The sequence below is a fragment of the Ciconia boyciana genome, chromosome 32, assembly GCF_034638445.1.
Source record: "Ciconia boyciana chromosome 32, ASM3463844v1, whole genome shotgun sequence".
Lineage (NCBI taxonomy): Eukaryota > Metazoa > Chordata > Aves > Ciconiiformes > Ciconiidae > Ciconia > Ciconia boyciana.
In genome coordinates this window covers 402,957-430,569 of record NC_132965.1, presented here as the reverse complement: position 1 = coordinate 430,569, position 27,613 = coordinate 402,957, and the positions used below count along the sequence as shown (strand labels likewise).

General features: G+C 69.3%; 3 protein-coding genes across 4 annotated transcripts; 1 reads left to right on the top strand and 2 right to left on the bottom strand.

Moving 5' to 3' along the window:
* Window positions 1-369: 369 nt before the first annotated feature.
* On the top strand, window positions 370-22,508 carry ENO3 (enolase 3). 2 transcript variants are annotated; one of them, XM_072848676.1, is made up of 13 exons: window positions 370-593; window positions 6,620-6,679; window positions 15,139-15,225; window positions 16,568-16,663; window positions 17,613-17,671; window positions 17,760-17,829; window positions 17,913-18,046; window positions 18,952-19,174; window positions 19,608-19,805; window positions 20,400-20,601; window positions 21,672-21,780; window positions 21,875-21,933; window positions 22,290-22,508. In XM_072848676.1, the coding sequence occupies exons 3-13, from the start codon at window positions 15,141-15,143 to the stop codon at window positions 22,357-22,359; spliced, it is 1,305 nt and encodes a 434-aa protein (XP_072704777.1). In that variant the 5' UTR covers window positions 370-593; window positions 6,620-6,679; window positions 15,139-15,140; the 3' UTR covers window positions 22,360-22,508. The 2 variants fall into 2 exon arrangements, with proteins under 2 accessions (XP_072704777.1, XP_072704778.1); XM_072848677.1 differs by lacking the exons at window positions 370-593; window positions 6,620-6,679 and adding an exon at window positions 10,951-10,969.
* Window positions 7,619-10,855, bottom strand: PFN1 (profilin 1). The gene is made up of 3 exons (XM_072848678.1): window positions 10,579-10,855; window positions 9,472-9,664; window positions 7,619-7,862 (listed from the first exon to the last, which is right to left on the bottom strand). Exons 1-3 carry the CDS (start codon window positions 10,708-10,710, stop codon window positions 7,765-7,767), a joined length of 423 nt encoding a protein of 140 aa, XP_072704779.1. The 5' UTR covers window positions 10,711-10,855; the 3' UTR covers window positions 7,619-7,764.
* SPAG7 (sperm associated antigen 7) lies at window positions 22,428-27,348 on the bottom strand. The gene is made up of 7 exons (XM_072848606.1): window positions 27,258-27,348; window positions 26,517-26,584; window positions 26,004-26,092; window positions 24,752-24,836; window positions 23,587-23,743; window positions 22,702-22,814; window positions 22,428-22,433 (listed from the first exon to the last, which is right to left on the bottom strand). The coding sequence occupies exons 1-7, from the start codon at window positions 27,346-27,348 to the stop codon at window positions 22,428-22,430; spliced, it is 609 nt and encodes a 202-aa protein (XP_072704707.1).
* Window positions 27,349-27,613: the final 265 nt, after the last annotated feature.

The window sequence follows — 27,613 nt, the reverse complement described above, 5'->3', positions numbered from 1 at the left end:
CCGGGAGGCGTGGCCGCGCAAGGGGAGGGGGCGTGGTCCCGCGCGGAGGGCGGGGCGTCGTCTCGCTAGGGGCGTGGCCCCGCACTGAAGGCGTGGCTTGGTCTAATAGGGAGGCGCGGAGGGCGGGGCGCTGGCTGAAGAGGGCGTGGCCCCGCGCGGAGGGAGGCGTGGTTTGAGCGGGGGGGCGGCCTCTTCTTGACTAAGAAGAAGGGGGCGTGGCCTCGCCCTGAGGGCATCTCCCCGCCTCCCGCCTCTCATTGGCGGGGGGTGTTTAGGCGGGAAGGATAGCTGGCGGGGATTGGTTACGGAGTGGGCGGGCTTAAGGAGGTCCTGCCTCTTTCTCGCGAGATTCCGCCGGGCGCCGCCATCTTGTCGGGCAGCCGGCCCTGAGAGGAGGAGGCGGAGGCGGAGGCGGGAGGGGACGGGACGAGGCCCGGCCCGGCCCGGCCCCGCCGCAGCCCCCGGAGCCCCCCGGTGCCGGTGCCGGTGCCGGTGCCGCCATCGCCATCGCCATGTCGCTGCGGCTCAGCACCCTTGTGTTGCCTGCCCAGGCCTGTACCCGGGCGGTGAGCGCTGGGGGGCGCAGTGGGAAGGTACTGGGGGATACTGGGAGGTACTAAGGGGTGCTGGGAGATACTGGGAGGTGCTCTGGGGGTCACTGGGAAGTACTGGGGGGCCCTGGGAGGCAGTAGGAGCTCTGGGAGGCACTCTGGGGGGCACTGGGGTGTACTGGGAGCACTGGGAGGCACCCTGGGGTGTACTGGGGGGCTCTGGGAGATACTGGGAGGTGCTCTGAGGGTCACTGGGGGGGACCGGGGGCCACTGGGAAGTGCTCTGGGGTGTACTGGGAGCACTGGGAGGCACCCTGGGTATACTGGGAAGCAGTGGGAAGGTACTGGGAGGCACTAGGGGGCTCTGGGAGATACTGGGAGGCACTTTGGGGGGCACTGGGAGGCACCCTGGGGTGTACTGGGGGCACTGGGAGGCAGTGGGAAGGTACTGGCAGGCACTTTAGGGGTCTCTGGGGGGTGCTGAGAGGCACTGGGAGGCGTCCTGGGGGGTACTGGGGGGCACTGGGATGTACTGGGGGCAGTGGGAGGTACTGGGGAGCAGTGGGAGGCAGTAGGGGTGCTGGGAGATACTGGCAGGTGCTCTGGGGGGTACTGGGAAGTGCTTTGGGGTGTACTGGGAGCACTGGGAGGCACCCTGGGTATACCGGGAGGTAGTGGGAAGGTACTGGGAGGCACTGGGGAGCTCTGGGAGATACTGGGAGGCACTTTGGGGGGCACTGGGGGGTACTGGGAGGCACTGGGAAGGTCCTGGGGGGCACTAGCAGGGAGTAGGGGGCACTGGGAGATACTGGGAAGCACGGTGAGCTGTACTGGGAGGCACTCTGGGTATACTGGGAGCCACTGGGAAGCGTGCTGGGGGGCACTGGTGGCCACTGGGAGGTGCTTCGGGGTGCACTGGGAGCACTGGGGCCCCCCCGTCCATACCGGGACCTCCGGGGTACGCCCGGTACTGGTTCTAACTGGGAGGTACTGGTCAGGTACTGGAGCCCAACAGGGACTGCGTAAGGGGACGGCATCCTGTGGGTGACAGTGCCAGGCGCGGCGTGGGGCACCACGGGTGACAGGGTGACACGGTGACAGGGTGACCCGGTGTGCAGCAAGCACCATGGGTGACAGGGTGACCCGGTGTGCGGTGACAGGGTGACACGGTGACAGGGTGACCCGGTGTGCAGCAAGCACCATGGGTGACAGGGTGACCCGGTGTGCAGCGCCACGGGTGACACGGTGACAGGGTGACACGGTGACAGGGTGACCCGGTGTGCAGCGCCACAGGTGACAGGGTGACACAGTGACCCGGTGTGCAGCGCCACGGGTGACAGGGTGACCCGGTGACAGGGTGACCCGGTGTGCAGCGCCACGGGTGACAGGGTGACCCGGTGACAGGGTGACCCGGTGTGCAGCGCCACGGGTGACAGGGTGACCCGGTGACACAGTGACACGGTGACCCGGTGTGCAGCACCACAGGTGACACGGTGACAGGGTGACACAGTGACAGGGTGTGCAGCACCACGGGTGACAGGGTGACCCGGTGACACGGTGTGCAGCACCACAGGTGACACGGCGACAGGGTGACCCGGTGTGCAGCGCCACGGGTGACAGGGAGTCACAGTGACAGGGTGACACAGTGACAGGGTGACCCAGCGTGCAGTGCCACGGGTGACACGGTAACCCAGCATGCAACACCACGGGTGACACGGTGACAGGGTGACCCGGTGTGCAGCACCACAGGTGACATGGTGACAGGGTGACCCGGTGTGCAGCGCCACGGGTGACAGGGTGACACAGTGACAGGGTGACCCAGTGTGCAGCGCCACAGGTGACAGGGTGACACGGTGACAGGGTGACCCGGTGACACAGTGACACGGTGACCCGGTGTGCAGCACCACAGGTGACACAGTGACAGGGTGACACGGTGTGCAATGCCACGGGTGACAGGGAGTCACGGTGACAGGGTGACCCAGCGTGCAGTGCCACGGGTGACACAGTGACACGGTGACCCGGTGTGCAGCGCCACAGGTGACACGGTGACAGGGTGACAGCCAAGGCAGGGTTAGAGGCGCCACCGTGTGCGGTCCCACGGGTGACAGGGTGACACCGTGACCTGGTGTGCAGTGACAGGGTGACAGCCAAGGCAGTGCTGGAGGTGACTCCGTGCCACGGTGTGTGGTGACACGGGTGACACCATGACCGTGTGTGGTGACAGGGTGACACAGTGCCATGGGTGACAGCCAAGGCAGGGCTAGAGGTGACACGGTGCCACCGTGTGCGGTCCCACGGGTGACAGGGTGACACAGTGCCACGGGTGTCAGGGTGACAGGGTGACCTGGTGTGCAGTGACAGGGTGACACAGTGCCACAGGTGACAGGGTGACACGGTGACAGGGTGACACGGTGTGCAGCGCCACGGGTGACAGGGTGACACGGTGACCTGGTGTGCGGTGACAGGGTGACACGGTGACAGGGTGACACGGTGTGCAGCGCCACGGGTGACAGGGTGACCCGGTGACCTGGTGTGTGGTGTCAGGGTGACACGGTGACAGGGTGACACAGTGCCACGGGTGACAGCCAAGGCAGGGCTAGAGGTGACATGGTGCCACCGTGTGCGGTCCCACGGGTGACAGGGTGACACAGTGCCACGGGTGTCAGGGTGACACAGTGTGCAGCGCCATGGGTGACAGGGTGACACAGTGACCCGGTGACCTGGTGTGCGGTGCCACGGGTGACACGGTGACAGGGTGACACGGTGACCTGGTGTGTGGTGCCACGGGTGTCAGGGTGACAGGGTGACCTGGTGTGCAGTGACAGGGTGACACAGTGCCACAGGTGACAGGGTGACATGGTGACAGGGTGACACGGTGTGCAGCGCCACGGGTGACACGGTGACAGGGTGACACAGTGCCACAGGTGACAGGGTGACCTGGTGTGCAGTGTCAGGGTGACACGGGTGTCAGGGTGACACGGTGACAGGGTGACACGGTGTGCAGCGCCACGGGTGACAGGGTGACACAGTGCCATGGGTGACAGGGTGACCTGGTGTGCGGTGCCACAGGTGACAGGGTGACGCGGTGTCAGGGTGACAGGCCTGGGGAAGGTACAGCCTGCCCCACAGCCGCCCCATAGCTGCCCCACAGCACCCCCATACGTTGCCCACACAGCTCACCCAGCCCCACGGCCGCCCCACTGCCCTGCAGCCTGCCCCACAGCTGCCCCACGGCACACCCGTGCCACTCTCCACCGGACTAACCTGCCCCACAGCTGCCCCACTGCCCTCCACTGGCCCCAGCTGCCCCATAGCTGCCCCACAGCCCTCCGACCTGCCCCACGGCACACCCGTGCCGCTCTTCACCAGTGTAACCCTCCCCCCCCGCTGCCCCACAGCCCTCCAACCTGCCCCACTGGCCGTGGCTGCCCCACAGCTGCCCCATAGCCACCCCATACATCACCCACACAGCTCGGCCAGCCCCACGGCTGCCTGAGTGCCCTCCAACTTGCCCCATAGCTGCCCCACAGCACCCCCATATGTTGCCCACACAGCTCAACCAGCCCCACAGCCACCCTGCTGCTGTCTAGCCTGCCCCACGGCTGCCCCACAACCCTCCAACTGGGAGTTGCCCCACGGCTGCCCCACAGCCCCCCCCATGCCGCTCCCACCCAGTCCAGCCAGCCCCACAGACACCCCAGTGCCCTCCAACCTGCTCCCCCAGCCATGGTTGCCCCACGGCTGCCCCATATATCACCCGCACGGCTCGAGCCCCACAGCCACCCTACTGCCCTCCAGCCTGCCCCATGGCTGCCCCACAGCTGCCCCATGGCACACTTGTGCCACTCTCCACCGATCTAACCTGCCCCACAGCTGCCCCACAGCCCTCCAACCTGCCCCAGTTGCCCCATAGCTGCCCCATGGCTGCCCCACAGTTCCCCCCACGCTGCTCCCACCCAGTCCAGCCAGCCCCACAGCCACCCCACCACCCTCTAACTTGCCCCACCAGCCATGGCTGCCCCATAGCGGCCCCATACATCACCTGCACAGCTCGACCAGCCCCATGGCCCCTCAGTGCCCTCCAACCTGCCCCATAGCTGCCCCACAGCACACCCGTACATTGCCCGCACAGCTCAATGAGCCCCACGGCCGCCCCACTGCTGTCTAGCCTGCCCCACGGTGCCCCCGTGCCACTCTCCACTGGTCTAACCTGCCCCACAGCTGCCCCACAATCCTCCAACCTGCCCCATGGCTGCCCCACGGCTGCCCCACAGCCCTCCAGCCAGCCTCAGCTGCCCCACAGCTGCCCCACAGCCCTCCAACCTGTCCCAGTTGCCCCATAGCCGCCCCATGGCTGCCCCACTGCCCTCCAACCTGCCCCACCAGCCATGGCTGCCCCATAGCTGCCCCATACATCACCTGCACAGCTCGACCAGCCCCACGGCCTCCCCGCCCCCTCCAACCTGCCCCATAGCCGCCCCACAGCACCAGCTCCCTCATCCCCTGCCCCACTTACACCCCACACGGGCCCCTGCCCCACATCGGCTGTGGGGCAGGGGGCGGTTCGGGGGCCCGGACGCCTGCGTGTCCCCCTCCGTCGGCGGGGGGAGGGGCGGCTCCTTCCGCCCCACGGCCCAACGGCCGCCACCGCAGCCCCCACAGCCGCGCTCCCGCCATGGGGCGCATCCGGGCCCCTCCCCCGCTGCGTGGGGCCGGGGGGGGCTGGGCCCCCCCGTGACTCAGCGTGGGGTGGGGGGAGGGGGAGGAAGCGCCCGAGCCGCCGTGGCTGCCCTTATAAGGCCTCGACGGCGCCGGAGCCGCTTCCGCCCCGCCCGGACGCCTGGGCCCCTGCCCCACAGCAACCCCTGCCCCACGGCATCCTGCCCCACAGCAACCCCCCTGCCCCACAGCATCCTGCCCCACAGCAACCCCTGCCTCACAGCACCCCCTGCCCCACAGCACCCCCTGCCCTCAGCAACCCCTGCCCCACAGCAACCCCCTGCCCCACAGCAACCCCCTGCCCCTCAGCATCCTGCCCCACAGCAACCCCCCTGCCCCTCAGCATCCTGCCCCACAGCAACCCCCCTGCCCCTCTGCACTCCCTGCCCCACGGCATCCTGCCCCACAGCACCCCCCTGCCCCTCAGCACACCCTGCCCCACAGCAACCCCCTGCCCCACAGCCCCCCCCTGCCCCACAGCACCCCCCTGCCCCTCAGCAACCCCTGCCCCACAGCAACCTGCCCCACAGCAACCCCCCTGCCCCACGGCATCCTGCCCCACAGCACCCCCCTGCCCCTCAGCACACCCTGCCCCACAGCAACCATCCTGCCTCACAGCAACCCCCCTGCCTCTCAGCACTCCCTGCCCCACGGCATCCTGCCCCACAGCAACCATCCTGCCGCTCAGCATCCTGCCCCACAGCACCCCTGCCCCTCAGCATCCTGCCCCACAGCAACCCCTGCCCCACAGCAACCATCCTGCCGCTCAGCATCCTGCCCCACAGCACCCCTCTGCCTCACAGTATCCTGCCCCACATCACCCCCCCTGCCCCACAGCACCTGTTCAAACACCTGGGTCCCTGTCGCACAACCAGCCCAGAGATCTGGGTCCCTGCCCCACATCACCCCCTCTTGCCCATCCCACCCCACATCACCCTGCCCCACGTCACCTGCTCAAATGCCTGGGTCCCTGCCCCACAGCACCCCCCAGCCCCACAACCAGGCCAGAGATCTGAGTCCCTGCCCCATTTTCCCCCCTCCCACCCCACAACCAGCCTGGAGATCTGGGTCTCTGCCCCACATCACCCCCCTGCCCCCACACCCCCCTTGGTCCCTGGCCCACATCACCCCCCAGAACCACCCGGGTTCCCAGTCAAGGCAGGCACCGGAGTGGGGTGAAGGTGGGGCAGCCCCATAGATCCCCATTGTGGGGGGGTGAGAGTTACTTGGGGGGCAGGCCCGAACACCTGGCTTCCCCCATAGGGGACCCACACCATGTCTGTGCATCCTGCCCTGCACCTGCCAGGAGCCCCCCAACTCCCCCCTAACCCCTTCTTTCTGCCCCATAGCGTACCACAGGCGCTGCGTGGACCCCGGCTGACCCACAGCCACGCCGGCGGAGCCCCCCGGTGAGCACAACCCCCCCCCCCCCGGCCCCCCAATAAAGGCCCTGCCCCCCAACTTCGGCTCCTGTGGGGTTGGGGGGAGGGGGGTGGGTGACGCGGCTTCACCCCGGCCCCACAGCGGACTTTGACCCCAGGGCGCGGCGCAGCACCCTTGGACCCAGGCGTCCGGGAGCACTCCCCACCCCACGGCCCTGCCCCACAGATAGCCCCACGGCCCTGCCCCACACGTATGCTGTCAAGCCCATCTCTGCCCTACACATCTGCGACGGAGCTCCCCACGCATGCTGCCCAGCCCCCTATCCCTGCCCCACACATACATGGTAAAGGCCATTTCCCTGCCCCACATGCGCGCAGCAGAGGCCCCACAGCCCTGCCCCACATGTCCACAGCAGATTTCCCGCCGCGCCCTAGCTGTGGCGGAGCCCCACACCGTAGCCCTGCCCCACACGAGCATGGTGGAGCCCAGCCCCACACGTACACAGCAGAGCCCCCCAGCCCTGCCCCACACGTATGCAGCGGAACCCCATATCTCTGCCCCACGCCTCTGCCGTCCCCCTCCAACGCCCCTGCCCCACATCTACGTGGCGGGGCCCATTCCCCACATGCCTGCCCCACAGATGCTCACCAGATCCCTCCCCAGGTGCACCCCCTGCCCTATGCTGTAGCCCCACATCTCAGCCCCACACGGCTGACCTACCCCACCCCTCAGCCCCACACCCGCATCCCTGCCCCATTGTGGCTTCCTGCCGCCCTACACCACAGCCCCACACCCCTTCCCTGCCCCACATGCCTGACTGCTGCCCCACATCCCCATCCCCACCCCACCCCTCAGCCCCACGCTCCCATCCCTGCCCCCTTGTGGCTTCCCACCGCCCTACGCCACAGCCCCACATCCCCCTCCCCGCCCCACGCCTCAGCTCCCACACCCCCCAACACAGCGTCTCCCCGCAAAGCGTCTTTATTGCTGCCGGCAGCGGGGCGGGGGGGAGGGAGGAGGGGGGAGGGGCGCCGGCGGTCCCGCTGGTCCCGGGGGGCTCCCGCTGGTCCCGGGGGGCTCCTGGTAGCCCCGGGGGGCTCCCGCTGGCCCCTCAGTACTGGGAGCGCCGCAGGTGGTTGGCCATCTCGTAGCACTTCTTGTTGACGCAGCCGCCGTGGACGCCCTCCTTGCCCATCACCAGCACTATCGCTGCGGGGGGAGGGGCGCGTCAGCGGGGGGAGACCCCCAGAGATGGGGGGAGGGGGAGCCCCAGAGACGGGGGAGGGGGAGCCCCTCAGACACAGCGGGGGAGGGGGAGCCCTGAGACACAGAGGGGGGAGGGGAGCCCCGAGACACAGAGGGGGTGGGAGACCCCCTGACACAGCGGGGGAGGGGGAGCCCTGAGACACAGAGGGGGAGGGAGGAGCCCTGAGACACAGAGGGGTGGGGAGGAGACCCCCTGACACAGCGTGGGGGGCAGGGGAGCCCTGAGACACAGAGGGGGTGGGGAGGGAGACCCCTGACACAGTGGGGGGAGGGGGAGCCCTGAGACACAGAGGGGGTGGGGAGGAGAGACCCCCTGACACAGCGGGGGGGGAGCCCTGAGACACGGGGGGAGGGGGAGCCCTGAGACACAGGGGGTGGGGGAGGGGGAGCCCCTGACACAGCGGGGGGAGGGGGAGCCCTGAGACACAGAGGGGGTGGGGAGGAGAGACCCCCCAGACACAGGGGGAGGAGGAGGAGCCCCCAGACAGAAAGGGGGAGGGGGAGGGAGACCCCAAACACGGGGGCGGGGGAGCCCCAGACACAGACACAGGGAGGTGGGGAGGGGAAGCGGGTCAGGGGTGACAGGGGTGTTGGGGACACGGGGGCAGCGGGGGGGACAGCGGTGACAGGGCCGCTGCCATCGGGGGCACAGGGTGGCCTGGGGGGAGGTGACACCGGGGGTGACAGCGGGTGACGGGGAGGTGACACCGATGGGGTGGGCGCTGTGATGCGATGGGGCACAGGGGTGACACCAGGTGTGGGGGAGGGGTCAGGGGCTGGGGAGTTTCCCGGGCTGGGGGTGCCGGGGTGACAGGAGGTGACAGGGGGAGGGGACACCGGGGTGACGGGGGTGCTGGGGAGGTGACACCGGGGTGGCAGGGGGTGACGGGGCGGGGGGGCGGGGGGTGCCACTACGTGTGGGGGAGGGGCTGGGCACCAGGATGGGCCGAGTTTCCCGGGCTGGGGGTGCCGGGGGTGACACCAGGGTGACAGAGGGTGACGGGGGGCGGGGTGCCAGGGGGTGACACCGGGGTGACAGGAGGGTGCCAGGGGAGGTGACACTGGGTGACGGGGGGAGGGGGCGGGGGTGCCAGGGGGGGTGCCACTACGTGTGGGGGAGGGGCTGGGCGCCAGGATGGGCCAAGTTTCCCGGGCTGGGGGTGCCAGGAGGTGACACTGGGTGCTGGGGAGGTGACACCGGGGTGGCAGGGGTGACGGGGTGGGGGGTGCCACTACGTGTGGGGGAGGGGCTGGGCACCAGGATGGGCCGAGTTTCCCGGGCTGGGGGTGCTGGGGGTGACACTGGGGTGACGGGGGGGCAGGGCTGCCAGGGGGTGACACCAGGGTGACAGGAGGGTGCCAGGGGAGGTGACACTGGGTGACGGGGGAGGGGTGGGGTGCCAGGGGGGTGCCACTACGTGTGGGGGAGGGGCTGGGTGCCAGGATGGGCCAAGTTTCCCGGGCTGGGGGTGGCGGGGGTGCTGGGGGAGGTGACACCGGGGTGGGGGGTGGCGGGGGGGAGCTGACACCGGGGTGGGGGGAGGGGTCTCACTCTTGTTGGTGATGGTGGCGGTGATGTTGAAGGTGGGGGCGCCGGCCGCGCTCTTGGTGCGCAGGTCCATGCTGTGCTCGCCCTCCACCAGCAGGGAGTCGCGGATGACGGAGCAGCGCAGCCCCCCCAGCGTCAGCCCGTTCACCAGCAGCGGCCCCCGCTCCTTCCCCACCAGCGCGCTCACCTCCGCCGCCTGCGGGGCAAAGGTCACGGCGGCCCCTCCCCCACGGACCCCTCCCCCCCACGGACACCCCCCCACGGACACCCCCCCCGACTTCCGACCCTGCCCCCCGTTTCCCCGCCTGGGGGGGAGGGGGGGGGAAGGGGAAGGGGATGCGCGCACCCCGCCCCTCCCCACAGGAAGCCCCGGCCGCCCCTCCCCCACGGGGAAGTGCCCACATTCCGCGCATTTTTATGTTTTTCTCCCGAGGTATCTGGCAGGTCTGGGGGTGGGGTGGGGGTTTTTAAGGGGCACCTCCCCACCTTTACCCCCCCCACCTCCACCCTCCCCCCCCATCTTTTTCCAGGGGACGGGGTGGGGGAGGGGAACCACGTGCGTCCCCCCGAAAATATCGGGGGACGGAGGGGGGAGGGGGCAGCCGCACGCCCGGGGGTCGCCCCCCCACACCCTAAAATCCGAGGGGGGGCGGGGGAAGCCGGACACTTGGGGATCCCCCCTCCCCCAACTCCTGGCTCCCCTCCCCCAAAAAATATATGGGGGGAGGGGCAGCCCCCAAACCCCCACTGGGGGTGGGGGGTGGAAATGGGGGTTCCCCCACCCCAACACGGGCGGGACAGCGATGGGGGTGCCCCTCCCCCACGCCCGGGTCCCCCATGAAGCCACGAGGGGGCGGGGGGGGCGCCCCTCCCCGCTCCCCTCCCCCACGCCCCCTCCTCGCGGGGCGGGGGGGGGAGGGGAGGGCCGGGCCACGCTGGCAGCCGCCGCGTTTTTCTGCCTTTTTTGTCCCTCCTCGGTCCCCGTCGCCGACAGCGGGGGTGTGGGGGTGGAGGGGTGGGGCGGGGGAGGGGCATGCCGGGCGGAAACGCCTTCCCCCCCCCAAAAAGGAATTCTGCCTCCCCCCCCCCCGCACGATAGCGGGCTCTTACCGTGATATTAGCGAAGGTCTTGCCCGGGGCGGCCGCCCCGACGGCGGGGGGATCGCGGTAGCCCACGATAGCAGCGTCCTGGCAGGTGCCGTCCGCCAGCAGCGTCTCCACGTAGGGCGCCCACCCGCTCATGGCGGCGGCGGGAAGGGAGGAAGGGGGCGGAGCCTAGCGGCGGGAAGGGGCGGGGCTTCGGGGAGGGAGGCGGGGCTTGTCCCGACAGCGGCGCCTGCGCAGTGCGGGGGGGAGCGCGGCGGCGGGACGGGCCCGGCGGCGGCGGCGCGGCGGCTTTCATAGGGGAGAGGGGGCGTGGCTACGCGGGGGCGGGGCTGCCGGGGCGGGGCGGGGTTTGGGGAAGGGGGCGGGTTGCGGCTGAGGGCAACGCCCACGGGCGGTGAGCGCGACGGGGAGGGCCCCGCCCGCCGCGTGCGGCCACGGGGGAGGGCGCGGGGGACCCCCTTTATTGCGACCCCCGTTATCGCGACCCCCGTTATCGCGACCCCCGCCAAGTGAGGCTGTGGCCCCGCCCCCTCCGCCAGGGCTTCCGCCTGGGCATCAGGGCTCCCCCCCAGGAAATGCACCTCCTCCCCCCCCGGGGAAATGCACCCCATCCCCCCCCCCGTGCAGTGGGGGCCCACGTGCAGCCCCGCGTGGGGGCGGGGGTCCAAGGTGGGGGGTGCGCAGCAGGAGCGGCTGCAGGGACCCCCCCGTGTAACGGCAGCCCCGTGCAGGGACCCCCCCCCGTGCAGGGACCCCCCCCTCGTGCAACGGCCCCGTGCAACGCAGCCCCTCGTGCAACCCCTCCCCTCGTGCAGGGACCCCCTCGTGCAACCCCCGTGCAATGCACCCCTCCTTGTGCAACCCCCCACTCGTGCAACCCCCACTCGTGCTCCACCTCGCGCCCCCCGTGCAATGCCCTCCCCCCCGCTGCAGACCCCCCTCCCCCACGCGCGTCCCGCGCCTCCCGCGCCGCCGGGGCGGGTTTGACTCAGCCCCGGGCGGGACTTTCCGGGGGAGGGGAGGGGAGGGGCGGCGGTTTCACTTCCTGCCCCGGGGGAGGGGCCCGCGGCCCGGTGCGTCCGGGCCCCCCCCCCCCCCCCCCCTCAGCTCAGGCTCTTTCCCCTCCCCCAGCCCCGGGGCATTGTGGGTAACGGGGGGAGGGGGAGGGGAGGGGCCGCGACCCCGAACGGGGTCTGGGTGGGGAGGGGAGGGGTGTGTGCCGGGGCTGCCCCTCCCCCGCCCATGGACCCGGGCGGCCCCGCCCTGCCCCCCGGTGGGAACTTCCCCGGGAAGTGGTCAGAGCCACCGCCCCTCCCCTCGGCCCCTATGGGGCCCATAGGGCCCATCCCCCATCCCCTATGGGCCCTATAGGAGCAGATCCCCCCGAGTCCTTCCCAGGCCCCACGGGACCGACACCCCGGCCCCTATGGGCCCCATAGGGACCATCGTCCCCCCATAACCTATGGGCCCTATAGGGGCCGAGCTCTGCCCTCCCCCATGGGCCCCATAGGGCTGTTTCCCCCCTCCCCCACAGGCCCCATAGGGGTAGAGCCCCCCATCCCCTGCGGGCCCTATAGGGGTAGATAGGTCCTCCTCTGCACTCCCTATGGGGCCCATGAGGCTGTTCCTCTCCCCCCCTTCAACCTATGGGGCCCATAGGGCAGATCCCCCATCCCCTATGGACCCCATAGGAGCAGATCCCCCCCCATCCCCTGTGGGCCCCATAGGGCTGATCCCCCCATAACCTATGGGCCCTATAGGACACATCCGGCCCCATCCCCTATGGACTCCATAGAGTAAATCCCCTCCATCCCCTGTGGGCCCCATAGGGCTGACCCCCCATAATCTATGGGCCCTATAGGGGTAAATCCCCATCCCCTATGGACCCCATAGGGCTGATCCCCTCCTAAGCTATTGGCCCTAGAGGGGTAAATCCTCCCCTCGTCCCCTATGGGCCCCATACGGACGATCATCCCCCCATAACAACCTATGGGCTCTATAGGGGCCAAGCTCCGCCCTCCCCCATGGGCCCCACAGGGGTAGAGCCCTCCCCATCCCCTATGGGCCCCATAGGGGCAGAGCCCCCCGCCCCTCCTATGGACGCCACAAAGTGGATGCCCCCATCCCCTATGGGCCCTATAGGGGTAGGTGTATCCCTCTCTGCACTCCCCTATGGAGCCCATGAGGCTGTTTCCCCTCCCCATCAACTTATGGGTCCCATAGGGCAGATTCCCCATCCCCTATGGACCCCATAGGGCTGATCCTCTTCTAATCTATGAGTCCTGTAGCCCTAAATCACCTGCCATCCATTACGGACCCCATAGGGCTGATCCCACCCATAACCTATAGGCCCTATAGGGGGTAAACCCCCCACCCCCCATCCTCTATAGGCCCCTTAGGACTGATCCCCCCCCCATCCCCTATGGACCCCATAGGAGCAGATCCCGCCCATCCCCTGTGGGCCGCCATAGGGCTGATCCCCCCACAATCTATGGGCCCTGTAGGGGTAAATCTCCCCCCATCCCCTATGGGCCTCATAGAGTAGATCCTCTCTGACCCCTATGGGACCCATAGGACTGATCCCCCCATAACCTATGGGCCCTATAGGGGTAAATCCCCCATCCCCCCATTCCCTATGGGCTCCATAGGGACAATTGACGCCCCATAACTTATGGGCTCTATAGGGGCTGAGCTCCGCCCTCCCCCATGGGCCCCATAGGGCTGTTTCCCCCCTCACTCAACCTATGGGGCCCATAGGGCAGATCTCTCCATCCCCTCTGGACCCCATAGGAGCAGATCCCCCATCCCCTAGGGGCTCCATAGGGCTGATTCCCCCCACTCTATGGGCCCTATAGGGGTAAATCCCCGGTCCCCTATGGGTCCCATAGGGCAGATCCCCCCATCTCCTATGGGCCCCATAGAGTAGATGCCGCCTGTCCCCTATGGGCCCCATAGGGCTGGTCTCCCCCATAACCTATGGGCCCTATAGCTCACACAGATCCTCTCCCTTATGACCCCATAGGGCTGATCTCCCTCTAACCTATGGGCCCTATAGAGGTAAATACCCCCCCTATTTCCTATGGGCCCCATAGGGCTGATCCCCCCAACCTATGGGCCCTATAGGTCACGCCCCCACCATCCCCTATGAACTCCATAGGGCTGATTCCCTCCGTCAGCTCTGGGCCCTATAGGGGTAAATCCTCCCTCGTCCCTTATGGACCCCATAGAGTAGATCTCCCCCCGTCCCCTATGGCCCCCATAGGGCTGATCCCCCCCCATAACCTATGGGCCCTATAGGGCACATCCCCCCCATCCCCTGTGGGGTCCATAGGGCTGATCCCCCCCATAACTTATAGCCCCTATAGGTCACACCGCGCCCCCCCATCCCCTATGGCCCCCATAGGGCTGATCTCCCCGTAACCTATAGGCCCTATAGGGGTAAATCCCCCCCCATCCCCTATGGCCCCCATAGGGCCGGCGCTACTCCCCGCAGAGCCCCCAGGGGGCGCTCCAGGCCCCATGGGGGGACCCCACCACCCGGGGGGCCACTCCCCCCCAAAAGGGACCCCGGCATCCGGGGTGCCCCTCCCCCTGGGCCCGGGGTCTCGTGTTCCCGTGTCCTTTCCTCGAGACCTTTGGGGGGCTAAAAATAGCTCCGGGGGAGGGGAGGGGGGGAGGGGCCACCCAGGGACCGTCACCAAGTGCCACCAGCCCCGGGCGGCCGCGACCCCGCAGGGTCCCCCTCCCCCGCCGGACGCCGGGGTCCCCAACTTGTGGCTGGTCCCTTGGGGGGAGGGGGCAGGGGCGGGGGAGGGGCATAAATAGACCTGGGGACCCCGGGGGGAGGGCCCCAAGGCAGAGCCCGCGGCCGGTGAGGGAGGGCCGGGGGTGAGGGAGGGCCGGGGACGCGGGTCCCCTCGGGGGAGGGGAGGGGGAACCCCAATGCCGGGGTCCCCTTTTGGGGGAGGGGAGCACCCCAGATGGCTGAGTCCTTTTTGGGGGAGGGGGACCCTGAATGCCGGGGTCCCCTTTTTTGGGGGGGAGGGGACACCCTAAATGCCTGGGTCCCCTTTTTGGGGAGGGGCACCCCAGATTCCTGAGTCCCCTTTTTGGAGGGGGAGGGGGCACCCTGGACGCCAGGATCCCCTTTTGGGGGAGGGGGAGCACCCCAGATGCCTGGGTCCCTTTTTTGGGGGGGAGGGGACACCCCAAATGCCTGAGTCCCCTTTTGGGGAGGGCAGGGGACACCCTGAATGCCGGGGTCCCCTTTGGGGGGAGGGGCACCCCAGATTCCTGAGTCTCCTTTTTTGGGGGGGGGAGGGGACGCCCTGGACGCCTGGGTCCCCTTTTGAGGGGGGAGGGGCACCCCAGATGCCGGGGTCCCTTTTTTTTGGGGGGGAGGGGACGCCCTGGACGCCGGGGTCCCGTTTTTGGGGGAGGGGCACCCCAGATGCCAGCGTCCCCTTTTGGGGAGGGGCACCCCGAATGCCGGGGTCCCCTTTGGGGGGGAGGGGCACCCCGGCCGCGGGGGTCCCCGGGCCTGACGCCGCCCCTCCCCCGCAGCCATGTCCATCCAGAAGATCGTGGCCAGGGAGATCCTGGACTCCCGGGGGAACCCCACGGTGGAGGTGGACCTGCACACCGGGAAGGGTGCGCGGGGCACGGGGCCAGGGGACACGGGGACGTGGGGGACACGGGGGACACGGGGGACACGGGGACGTGGGGGACACGGGGACACAGGGACACGGGGGACACGGGGACACAGGGACACGGGGGACACGGGGACACGGGGGACATGGGGACGTGGGGGACACGGGGACACAGGGGGACACGGGGACACGGGGGACACGGGGACGTGGGGGACACGGGGATGTGAGGGGACACGGAGGACACAGGGACACGGGGGACACGGGGACATGGGGACGTGGGGGACACGGGGACACAGGGGACACAGGGACCCGGGGGACATGGGGGACACAGAGACGTGGGGGAGATGGGGACACGGGGGACACAGTGGGACACGGGGATGTGAGGGGATACGGGGACGTGGGGGACACGGGGGACACGGGGACGTGGGGGGACATGGGGGGACATGGGGATGTGGGGGAGATGGGGACGTGGGGGGACATGGGGACGCGGGGGACATGGGGGACACGGGGGACACGGGGATGTGAGGGGACACGGGGGACATGGGGGACACAGGGACATGGGGGAGATGGGGGGACACGGGGATGTGGGGGACACAGGGGACATGGGGGACACGGGGGACTTGGTGGGACCTCAAGGTTGTGGTGGGGTGTTGGGGACGTGGGGGGACACGGGGACACACGGGGACGTGGGGGACACGGGGATGTGGGGGAGATGGGGGACACGGGGACGTGGGGACACGGGGACGTGGGGATACATGGGGGACACGGGGATGTGGGGGACACGGGGGACTTGGTGGGACCTCATGGTTGTGGTGGGGTGTTGGGGACGTGGGGGGATGTGGGGGACACGGGGGACACGGGGGACTCGGAGACGTGGGGGACATGGGGAGATGGGAGGACACGGGGACGTGGGGACAGACGGGGGACACGGGGACGGGGGAACACGGGGGACTTGGTGGGACCTCAAGGTTGTGGTGGGGTGTTGGGGACGTGGGGGACACGGGGACACGGGGGGGATGAGATGTGGGGGGACACAGGGACTTGGTGGGACATGGCGGGACCTCAGGGTTGTGGGGGACGGGGGGTGTGGTGGGGCGTTGGGGACGTGGGGGGTCACGGGGGGATGTGGGGGGTGTTGGGGACATTGGGAGATGGGGGGCCGTGGGGACACGGGGGGACACGGGAGGACGGGGGGACTCGGTGGGATGCGGTGGGACCTCGGGGTGGTGGTGGGACATGGGGGGGTGTGGGGGGGGACGTGGGGGGGGACATGGAGGGACACGGGGGGACATGGGGGACACAGGGACATGGGGGTGGGGGTCACGGTCCCCCGCCCCCCCCAGGGCGCTTCCGGGCGGCCGTCCCCAGTGGTGCCTCCACCGGGATCCACGAGGCCCTGGAGCTCCGTGATGGTGACAAGAGCCGGTACCTGGGCAAAGGTGGGACATGGGGGGACGCTGGGGGGGACGTGGGGGGATGGGCATGGCCAGGGCCCCCCCACCCAACCAGAGACCCCAGCGACGTCCCCAAGACCCTGCAGGCCCCAAGCGGGTCCCCCAAGACCCATCCGGGTCCCTTAAGGCCCAACGACCCCCCCAGTGACCCAACTGGGTCCCCCAAGACCCCCCAGGGCTCAGCTGGGTCCCCCAAGACCCAACGACCCCCCCAAGACCCAACTGGGTCCTCAAAGACCCATTGACCCCCACCAAGACCCAACCGGGTCCCCAAGACTCAACGACCCCCAAGACCCAACCAGGTCCCCCAGTGACCCATCTGGGTCCCCCCAAGACCCAATGACCCCACCAAGACCCAACTGGGTCCTCAAAGACCCATTGACCCCCACCAAGACCCAACGACCCCTCCAAGACCCAACCAGGTCCCCCAGTGACCCATCTGGGTCCCCAAGACCCAACGACCCCCCCAAGACCCAACTGGGTCCCCAAGACCCCAGAGCTCAACTGGGTCCTTCCAAGACCCAACCAGGTCCCCCAATGACCCAACTGGGTCCCCAAGACCCAACGACCCCCCAAGACCCATCTGGGTCCCCCAAGACCCAGTGACTCCCCACCAAGACCCAACCAGGTCCCCCAGTGACCCATCTGGGTCCCCAAGACCCAATGACCCCACCAAGACCCAACTGGGTCCCCCAAGACCCCCCAGAGCTCAACTGGGTCCTTCCAAGACCCAACTGGGTCCCCCAAGACCCAACAACCCCCCCAAGACCCATCTGGGTCCCCCAAGACCCAGTGACCCCCCCAAGACCCATCTGGGTCCCTCAAGACACAACTTCCCCCACCCCAAGACCCAAGAACCCCCCACCCCCTTGGGGGGTGGGGTGACAACGCCGAGGTCAGAGGTTGTGCCCCCTGACCCCACCCCCCTCCCCAGGTGTGCTGAAGGTTGTGGAGCACATCAACAAGACCCTCGGCCCAGCTCTGGTGGAGAAGGTGCGTGTGGTCCTGGGGGCCAGGGACGGGGGGGGGCACTTGGGGGTCTGACCCCAACCCCTGACCCACACCATCCCCTGCCCCCCAGAAAATCAGCGTGGTGGAGCAGGAGAAGATCGACAAGCTCATGATCGACATGGACGGCACCGAGAACAAATGTGAGCTCCCCTCCCCCACCCGCGACCTCCCCCTCCCCCAACGCCTGCGTCCCCCACCTCACCCCCTCCCCCACCCCCCACAGCCAAATTCGGGGCGAACGCCATCCTGGGGGTGTCACTGGCCGTCTGCAAGGCCGGCGCGGCCGAGAAGGGCGTCCCACTCTACCGGCACATCGCCGACCTCGCCGGCAACGCCGACCTCATCCTGCCCGTGCCGGTACCTGCCGGGACGCCTGGGTCCCACCGTGGGGGTGTCACAGGATTTGGGGGGGACCCCGGGGGGTTGTTGGGTCTCGGTGGGGTTTTGGGGAGCGGTGTTGGGTTTTGAGGGCCCCGGTTGGGTCTGGGGGGTTATTGGGTCTTTGGGGGATCCCAGCGAGGTTTTTGGGGCGGCGGTTGGGTTTTGGGGGGGTGGCGGTTGGGTTTTGGGGAACCCGGTTGGGTTTTGGGGGATTGTGGGGGTCTTAGAGGGGGTGGTTGGGTCTTGGGGACCCCGTTGGGTGTTGGGGGCATCGTTGGGTCTTTGAGGGTCGTTGGGTCATTGGAGGGTCGTTGCGTCTTGGGGCGGTTGAGTCTTTGGGGGTCGTTGGGTCTTGGGGGGTTCGTTGGGTCTGGGGGGTCATTGAGTCTTTGGGGGTGTCATAGGGTCTTGGGGGTTGTTGGGTCTTGGGGAGTTGAGTCTTTGGGGGTTCGTTGGGTCTTTGGGGGGTCACGGGGTCTGGGGGGTCGTTGGGGCTCAGGAGGTTGGGTCTTTGGGGGTTCATGGGGTCTGGGGGGTCGTTGGGTCTTGGGGGTGGAGTCTTTGGGGCGTCATTGGGTCTCGGGGGTTCGTTGGGTCTTGGGGGGTCATTGAGTCTTTGGGGGTTCATTGGGTCTGTGGGGGTTGTTGGGTCTTTGGGGGTGTCATAGGGTCTTGGGGGATCAGTGGGTCTTGGGGGGGTCGTTGGGTCTTGGGGAGTTGAGTCTTGGGGGGGTTGTTGGGTCTTTGGGGGGGGTCACTGGGTCTGGGGGCTCGTTGGGTCTTCGGGGGGGGTCACTGGGTCTGGGGGCTCGTTGGGTCTTCGGGAGGACCACGGGGGATGGCAGAACTCCCCGAACGCCTGGGGGCCCCTCCCCCGCCAGGCCTTCAACGTGATCAACGGGGGCTCCCACGCCGGCAACAAGTTGGCCATGCAGGAGTTCATGGTGCTGCCGGTGGGCGCCGCCTCCTTCCGGGAGGCCATGCGCATCGGCGCCGAGGTCTACCACAGCCTCAAGGGCGTCATCAAGGCCAAGTACGGCAAAGACGCCACCAACGTGGGCGACGAGGGCGGCTTCGCCCCCAACATCTTGGAGAACAACGAAGGTACCCGTCCGCCGGGCGCCTGGGTCCTCGCCCGCCCATCCCCCGCCCTGGGGTTGGGGGCTCGGAGCTATTTATAGCCCCCCATCCCCCTCCATCCCCCCGCTCCGTCCCCCGGCGTTGGGTTTCGGGGTCAACTCCAGAATTAGGCCCGGTGGCCGTAACCGGAGAAAGGCTACGGGGGCAGCGGGGGAGGGGCGGGAAAGGGCAGGAGCCCCGGATGCCTGGGGTGGGGGAGGGGGATGGGGGGGGGACACACCCTGCCCGCCCCCCCCGCCCCCCTCGGGGTCCGCTTGGGGGAGGGGATATTGGGGTCTCGATGGAAGGGGCTGGTGGGTCCGTGGGGTTGGGCCACTGGGGGGGGGGGAGGGGAGGGGGGGACCCGGGCACTTGGGTCCCCCCAATCCGCGAGCCTGAGAGGGAGGGCGCCCCCTAGCGTTGGAGCTGTTGAAGGCGGCCATCGGCCAGGCCGGGTACCCCGACAAGGTGGTGATCGGGATGGACGTGGCGGCCTCCGAGTTCTGCCGCGAGGGCCGCTACGACCTGGACTTCAAATCCCCCCCCGACCCCAAGCGCCTCATCACGGGGGAGCAGCTGGGGCAGCTCTACCAGAGCTTCATCAAGAACTACCCCGGTGAGGGCACTGGGAGGCACTGAGAAGCACTGGGAGGTGCTGGGATGGGACTGGGAGAGACTGGGAGGGAGGTGGGGGTTCTCTGGCGGCTCGTACAGGGTTGTGCGTGGGGACGGGGTGGCAGAAATAGCTTCTACACCGGGGGCGGGGGGGTCTTTGAGGCACTGGGGGGGACTGGGATGGGACTGGAAGGCACTGGGGGGACTGGGAGGGACTGGGATGGGTCTGAGAGGCACTGGGAGGCACTGGGATGGGACTGGGATGGAACTGGGAGGGACTGGGATGGGTCTGAGAGGCACTGGGAGGGACTGGGATGGGTCTGAGAGGCACTGGGAGGGACTGGGATGGAACTGGGAGGGACTGGGATGGGACTGGGAGGCACTGGGGGGGACTGGGATGGAACTGGGAGGGACTGGGATGGGTCTGAGAGGCACCGGGAGGCACTGGGAGGGACTGGGAAGGCAGGGGAGGGCTCCCCAGCCGCCCGCACAGGGCTGCCCCCGGGGGCGCGGGGTGGGAGCTGGCCCCGTGCCGCGACTGGGAGGCGGCCGGTCCGTACTGGTCCGTACTGGGAGACGCCGTTCGTTCCCGCAGTGGTGTCGATCGAGGACCCCTTCGACCAGGACGACTGGGAGGGGTGGCAGCGCTTCCTGGCGCAGGTGGACATCCAGGTGGTGGGGGACGACCTCACCGTCACCAACCCCCGGCGCATCCAGCGCGCCGCCGAGCTCCGCGCCTGCAACTGCCTCCTGCTGAAGGTCAACCAGATCGGCTCCGTCACCGAGTCCATCCAGGCGTGAGTCCTCGTGCAACGCCCGCCGGCCGAGCCCCTCGGGCGACGCCCTCGTGCGAGGCCCCTCGGGCGAAGCCCTCGCGTGAGCCCCCCGGTGCAAAACCCACGGGCGAAGCCCCTCGTGCAAAACTCTCGTGCAAAGCCCTTGTGCGAGCCCCCCTGTGCGAAACCCTTGTGAAAAGCCCCTCGTGCAAAACCCTTGTGCGAGCCCCCCCCGCAAAACCTTTGTGCGAAGCCTTTGCGTGAGCCCCCCCCGTGCAAAACCCACGGGCGAAGCCCCTCGTGCAAAGCCCTTGTGTGAGCCCCCCGCGCAAAACCTTTGTGCAAAACTCTGACGCAAAGGCCTTGGACAAAGCCTTTGTGTGAGCCCCCTCGTGCGAAACCCTTGTGAAAAGCCCCTCGTGCAAAACCCTTGTGCGAGGCCCCCCCGCAAAACCTTCGTGCGAAGCCCCTTGTGCAAAACCCTCGTGCAAAGCCCTTGTGTGAGCCCCCCGCGCAAAACCTTTGTGCAAAACTCTGACGCAAAGACCTTGGACAAAGCCTTTGTGTGAGCCCCCTCGTGCAAAACCCTTGTGAAAAGCCCTCGTGCAAAACCCTCGTGCGAGGGCCTTTGCACAAAGCCCTCGTGAGAAGCCCCTTGTGCAAAGCCCTTGTACAAAGCCCTTATGCGAGCCCCCTCGTGCGAAGCCCTTGTGCAAAGCCCTTGTGAGCCCCTCGTGCAAAATCCTCGTGCGAAGCCCTTGTGAAGCCCCTCGTGCAAAACCCTCGTGCGAAGCCCGTGTGAAAAGCCCTCATGCGAGCCCCCTTGTACAAAACCCTCGTGCGAAGCCCCTCGTGCAAAGCTCTTGTGCAAAGCCTCCTCTGAAAAGCCCCTCGTGCAAGGGCCTTTGCACAACCCCCTTGTGCAAAGCTCCTCGCCAAAAGCTCCTCGTGCCAGGCCCCTCGCGCAGAGCCCTCGTGCCACGGACACCCTCGTGCGAGGCTCCTCGTGCACGGCCCCTCGAGCGGGGGCTCCCTGTGCACGACCCTTGTGCGAGCCCACGTCCCCGCGTCCCCCCCCCGTGTCCCCCCAGGTGCAAGCTGGCCCAGAGCCACGGCTGGGGGGTGATGGTCAGCCACCGCTCGGGCGAGACCGAGGACACCTTCATCGCCGACCTCGTCGTGGGGCTCTGCACCGGCCAGGTGGGGCCCCTGTCACCCCCCGTCACCCGGTGTCACCCTCTGTCACCCCCTGTCACCCTCTGTCGTCACCCCCCCCTCCTCTGTCCCCCCCCAGATCAAGACAGGCGCCCCGTGCCGCTCCGAGCGCTTGGCCAAGTACAACCAGCTGATGAGGTGAGGGGTCCCCAAATGTCCCCCCGTGTCCCCAAATGTCCCCCCTGTGTCCCCTGTCACCCCCCCCAAATCCCTGCTGCCCCCACATGTCCCTGTGTCCCCCCAAGAGGATGTGGGGGGGTCCCCAAGCCTGTCCCCATCCCCACGTGTCCCCCCAGCCCCTGGGACTGTCCTTGTCCCCGTGTCCCCCCAGACACCCCATGTCCCCTCTGGGGCCCTCCCTGGGGCTGTCCCCAGCCCTGTACCCCCCACCGACCCCATGTCCCCCCAGGTCACCCCACCGTTGACCCCGTGTCCCCCCCTTATGCCTGTGCCCCCCTCGTCCCCCGTCCCCCACTGACCCCGCGTCCCCCCAGGATCGAGGAGGCGCTGGGGGACAAGGCCAAATTCGCCGGGCGCAAGTTCAGGAACCCCCGGGCCAAGTAGGACGGGAACCGACGGGGGCCACCGTGACCCTCCCCAGGGCCACCAAGTCCCCCCCGGGGGCCACCGCGTCACCCCTGGGGACCACCAAGTCGTCCCCCCCGGGGGTGACCCCCACAAACCCCCCCAATAAACGCTCCGGAGCACGACGAGCCCTGACTCCTTGGGGTTTTTTTGTTTTTGGGGGGGGGCAGAGCCAGGACATCCGTCTCCCCCGTGTCCCCCCCAAAGCAGACGCGGGGACGCGGACGGGAGCTGAGGCGCTTTATGAGCCCCTCGCGTGTGTTTGTGCGTCCCCGCCCCCCCGTTAAATACCCCCCGGGGGTGCAGCCCCCTCCCTCTTACGCCGAGGCCCCCCGGCCCCCCCTCGTCCTCCGCCTGCCGCAGCCGCTTCTTGGCCCGGATCTCGTTCATGGCCTCCTCGATGGAGCGCGTGTCCCGCTTGTTGGCCACCGGCACTGGGGGGGGACACGGGGCGGGGGGTGAGGGGGGGACCCCGGGAGCCCCTGGGGAACCCCCTCCAACCCCGCCAGGTCCGGGTGACCCCGGGAACCCCCAAATATGGGGACCCAGGTGTCCGGGTGTCCCCAGGGACCCCCCCATAAGGGACCCAGTGTCCAGGTGTCCCCAAGGACCCCTCCCATAGGGGACCCGGCATCCAGGGGTCCCTGGGGACCCCCCCCATAAGGGACCCACGTGTCTGGGTGTCCCCAGGGGCCCCCCCATAAGGGACGCAGCACCCGGGTGCCCCCAGAGACCCCCCATAGGGGACCCCGCATCCATGTGTCCGCCAGGGCCCCCACCCATAGGGGACTTGGCAGCCCCGTGCCCTGAGACCCCCCCCATAGGAGACCCCGGCACCATAGGGGATTCCCATAGGGGATCCAGACCCCCCATAGGGGATCCAGGAGCCTGGGTGCCCTGAGACCCCCCGTAGGGGACCCCAGTGTCCGGGTGTCCCTAGGGACCCCCCATAAGGGACCCAGCATCTGGGTGTCCCCTGGGACCCCCCCAATAGGGGACCCAGTGTCCGGGTGTCCCCAGGGACTCCCCCATAGCGGACCCCGGGATCCAGGTGCCCTAAGACCCCCCCTATAGGGGACCCCCACATCCGGGTGTCCCCAGGGACCCCCCCATAGGGGACCCCCGTATCCAGGTGCCCTAAGACCCCCCCTATAGGGGACCCCCACATCCGGGTGCCCCCAGGCCCCCCCCGGCCCCCGGGCTCACCGCAGCCGTAAGCCTTATTGGCCTCCATGGTGCGGGCGGCGGCTTTGGCGGCGTCGGAGCCAATCAGGTGCCGGTATTTATCCTTGTAGTCGTTGGGGGGGCCGGGAGGGGCGGGGCCACGCTGAAGCTCCGCCTCCTCCTGCTGGGCTGCCAGCTCCTGGGGGCGGGGCGTCAGTAGCAAGCCACACCCCCACCCCCCTCCTGCAAGCCACACCCCTTTTGCAACAAGCCCCGCCCACTCCCCCATGCTACCACACCCCTGCTCACACTCAGGGCCACGCCCACACAAGCCCCACCCCCAGGGCCACACCCACATAACCCACAGCCCCGGGGACACACCCACCCAAGCCCCACCCCCCAAGACCACACCCACACAAGCCCCACCCCCAGAGACACACCCACATAACCCACATGCCCAGGGCCACACCCATGCAAGCCCCACCCTCAGGGCCACCCCCACATTAGCCACAGCCCCAGGGCCACACCCACCCAAGCCCCACCCCGCAAGGACACACCCACATAAGCCACAGCCCCAGGGCCACACCCACTCAAGCCACACCCCCAGCAGCCCCCACCCCATGGGTTCAGCTGCCCCACCGGTCCCACCCCGGCGGCCCCGCCCTAGCCAGGCCCCGCCCAGCAGCCCCACCCCGTTAAGCCCCACCTACCCGGAGGCGGCGGCGTTCCCCGCCCGGGCGGGGTCCCACTCCTCCCCCGCCGGTACGCCTCCAGCTCCTCGTCCGACGGCGCAAACTCCTGCGCGGGCGTCAGCCCCCGCCGCACGTCCGTGCCCCGGCCTCCCCTCCCCACCCCCACCTCAGATGGGGGCCCCTCCCCTCCCTGCACACTGGGGGCCCCTCCCCACCCCCGGGTCCCCTCCCCACCATCCCCTGGGGCCCCCTGTCCCCCCACCATCTCCTGTCCCCCTGTCCCTCCCCAACGTCCCCGGGGGTCCCCTGTCCCGTCCCCCCGTGTCCCCCCCGCCATCCCCTGGGGTCCCCTGTCCCTCCCGTGTCCCCTGCGCTGTCCCCTCCTGTCCCTCCATGTCCCCTCCCTGCCGTCCCCTGGGGTCCCCTGTCCCCCCGTGTCCCCCCCACTGTCCCCTGTCCTCTCCTGTCCCCCCGTCCCCCGTGTCCCCCCCGTCCCCCGTCCCCCCGTCCCCCACCTTCTTGAACACCATGACGTAGCGACTGTCCTCGTCGTCCCCGAAGGAGAAGGACGTCAGCCCGGCCACCTCCGCCACGTCGTGCCTGGGGGGTCAGCGCCATGGGGGACGCCCCACCCCCCCCGTCCCCAGGGGGTCCCCAAGTGTCCCCAGGGCGGAGCTGCCCCCCCGGGGTGGTCCGGTTCTGCCCCCAGTGTCGCCCCAGTGTCCCCAGTGTCCCCTGCAGTGTCCCCAATGTCCCCCCATGGCGTCCCCAGTATCCCCCCCACTGTCCCCCAGTGTCCCCAGTGCTTCCCCAGTGCCCCCAGTGTCCCCAGTATTCCCCAGCATCTCCAGTGCCCCCCAGTGTCCCCAGTGCCCCCAGTGCCTCCCCAGGGCCCTCTCAGTAACCCCCAGTATTTCCCCAGCATCCCCAGTGCCCCCAGCACCCCCAGTACCCCCAGTATCCCCAATACCCTCCCAGTGTCCCCAGTACCCCCCCGTGCCCCCCAGTGCCCCCCGTGTCTCCCCAGCATCCCCAGTGCCCCCCAGTGTCCCCAGCACCCAGTACCCCCCAGTGTCCCCAGTACCCTCCCAGTGTCCCCAGTACCCCCAGTATCCCCAATACCCTCCCAGTGTGCCCCAGTACCCCCCAGTGCCCCCCAGTGCCCCCCCATGTCTCCCCAGCATCCCCAGTGCCCCCCAGTGCCCCCAGCACCCCCATGCCCCCCAGTAGCCCCCAGTATCCCCAATACCCTCCCAGTGTCCCCAGTAGTGTCCCCAGTACCCCCAGTGCCCCCCAGTGCCCCCCCAGTACCCCCCCAGTGCTCCCCGTGCCCCCCAGTGTCCCCAGTACCCTCCCAGTGTCCCCAGTACCCCCCGTGCCTCCCCAGTGTCTCCCCAGTGTCCCCAGTACCCTCCCAGTGTCCCCAGTACCCCCCGTGTCTCCCCAGCATCCCCAGTGCCCCCCAGTGCTCCCAGAGTGCCCCCAGTACCCCCAGTGCCCCCAGTGTCCCCAGTACCCCCTGTGCCTCCCCGTGTCTCCCCAGTGTCCCCAGTACCCTCCCAGTGTCCCCAGTACCCCCCGTGCCTCCCCCGTGTCTCCCCAGTATCCCCAGTACCCCTCCCGTGCCTCCCCCATGTCTCCCCAGCATCCCCAGTGCCCCCAGTACCCCCGAGTGCCCCCAGTGCCCCCAGTGCCCCCAGTACCCCCACAGTGCCCCCAGTGCCCCCCAGTACCCCCAGTGCTCCCAGTGCCCCCAGTGCCCCTCACAGGATGCTCCTCTCGATCTTGCTCATGGGCTGGAAGCGGCGCCGGGGCTCCCCGCTGGCCTGGATGAACTGGGAGACCTCCTGCTCCATCTGGGGGGGCACCGCGTCACCGGGGGGCACCCAGGTGTTGGGGGGGGCACCTGAGCGTTGGGGGGTCCCAGGGTCAAGGAGGGACGCGGGGGGGGGGGGGGGGGGCACCCGGGCTTCGGGGGGGACCCAGGGGTCAAGACGGAGACCCAGGCGTTGGGGGGACACCCAAGTGTTTGGGGGGACCCAAGGGGGGATGGGACCAGGAGTTTTGGGGGGGGACACCGGGGCATTGGGGGGGGACCCGGGTGTCAAGGAGGGGACCCAGGCACTGGGGGGGGACGCCCAAGCGTCCCGGGGGGGAGTCAGGTGTTGGGGGGGGGCACCCGGGCACTGGGGGGGCACCCGGGTGTCAAGGAGGGGACCCAGGAGTTTGGGGGACCCCCAAGCGTCTGGGGGGGACCCGGGGCGCCCCTCCCCCACTCACCCTCTTCCTGAACTCGACCTTCTGCCGCTTCTCCTGCTCCTGCAGCTTCTTCACGCGAGCGGCTTGTTCTGGGGGAGGGGAGGGGGTCAGGACCCCTGGGACCCCCTGCTGCCCATCCCCTCGGGGTGGGGGACGAAGGGGCGGGGCCGGGGGCGGGGCCAGAAGCCTCGCTGGGGCTTCCAGCAAGGGGCTGGGGGCGGGGCCACGTAGATGTGGGCAGGGCCAGCTGCACCTCTAGGTGTCCGTCAAATGGTGGGGGGCGTGGCCAGGGGTCTGGGGGCGGGGCCAGCAGCACATGCAGGACGGGTAGCTTAAAGACCTAGGGGCGTGGCCACAGGGGTGGGGGCGTGGCCACTGGGATGGGGGCGTGGTCAGCAGCACCACCGCACGTCTATCAAGGGGAGGCCGGGGGGTGTGGCCAGTAAGACCCGCAGGGTGTCAGTCAAGGGGCCAGGGGGCGTGACCGTGGGGCTGGAGGCGTGGCCAGCAGCATTCCGGACGCCTATCAAGGCGCTCTGGGGGTGTGGCCAGGGAGGTGGGGGCGGAGCCAGCCGCCGTTCTCTCACGGTGGGCGTGGCCACACCGCCCAGGGGGCGTGGCCAAGCGTGACGGGAGGCTCGCGGGGGGGGGAGGAGGAGGAGGGCGAGGGGCCGGGACGCGCCGCCACCCCCCCCCGTTAGTTCCCGCCCCCCCCGGTCCCCCCGGTCCCCCGGTCCCCCCGCGCCCCCCGGCCCCGCTGACCCCTCGCCCGGCGCCGCGCTTCCCCGTCGGCGGCCGCGGGCGGCCGCTCCATGGAGCTGAGGATGGAGCCCAGCAGATCCAGCTCCGCCATCTTGGGGGGAGCCGCTGCGCGCCACGCCCCCGCGGCGGTGCGTCACCGCGTCGGGGAGGGGGCGTGGCCTGACCGGAAGGGGCGGGGTCAGGGTGAAAAGGGCGTGCCCTGCCCTTAAAGGGGCGTGCGGTCCTCAGCGCGCTGACCCCGCTTCTTAAAGGGGCAGCGCCGCTCCCCCCCCCGCCCCACGCGTGTCCGCCTCCCCCAGCCCCGCACACGCAGCGGTGTTTTTATTCCCGCTTCGTCTTTTAATGGAACTTTGTAC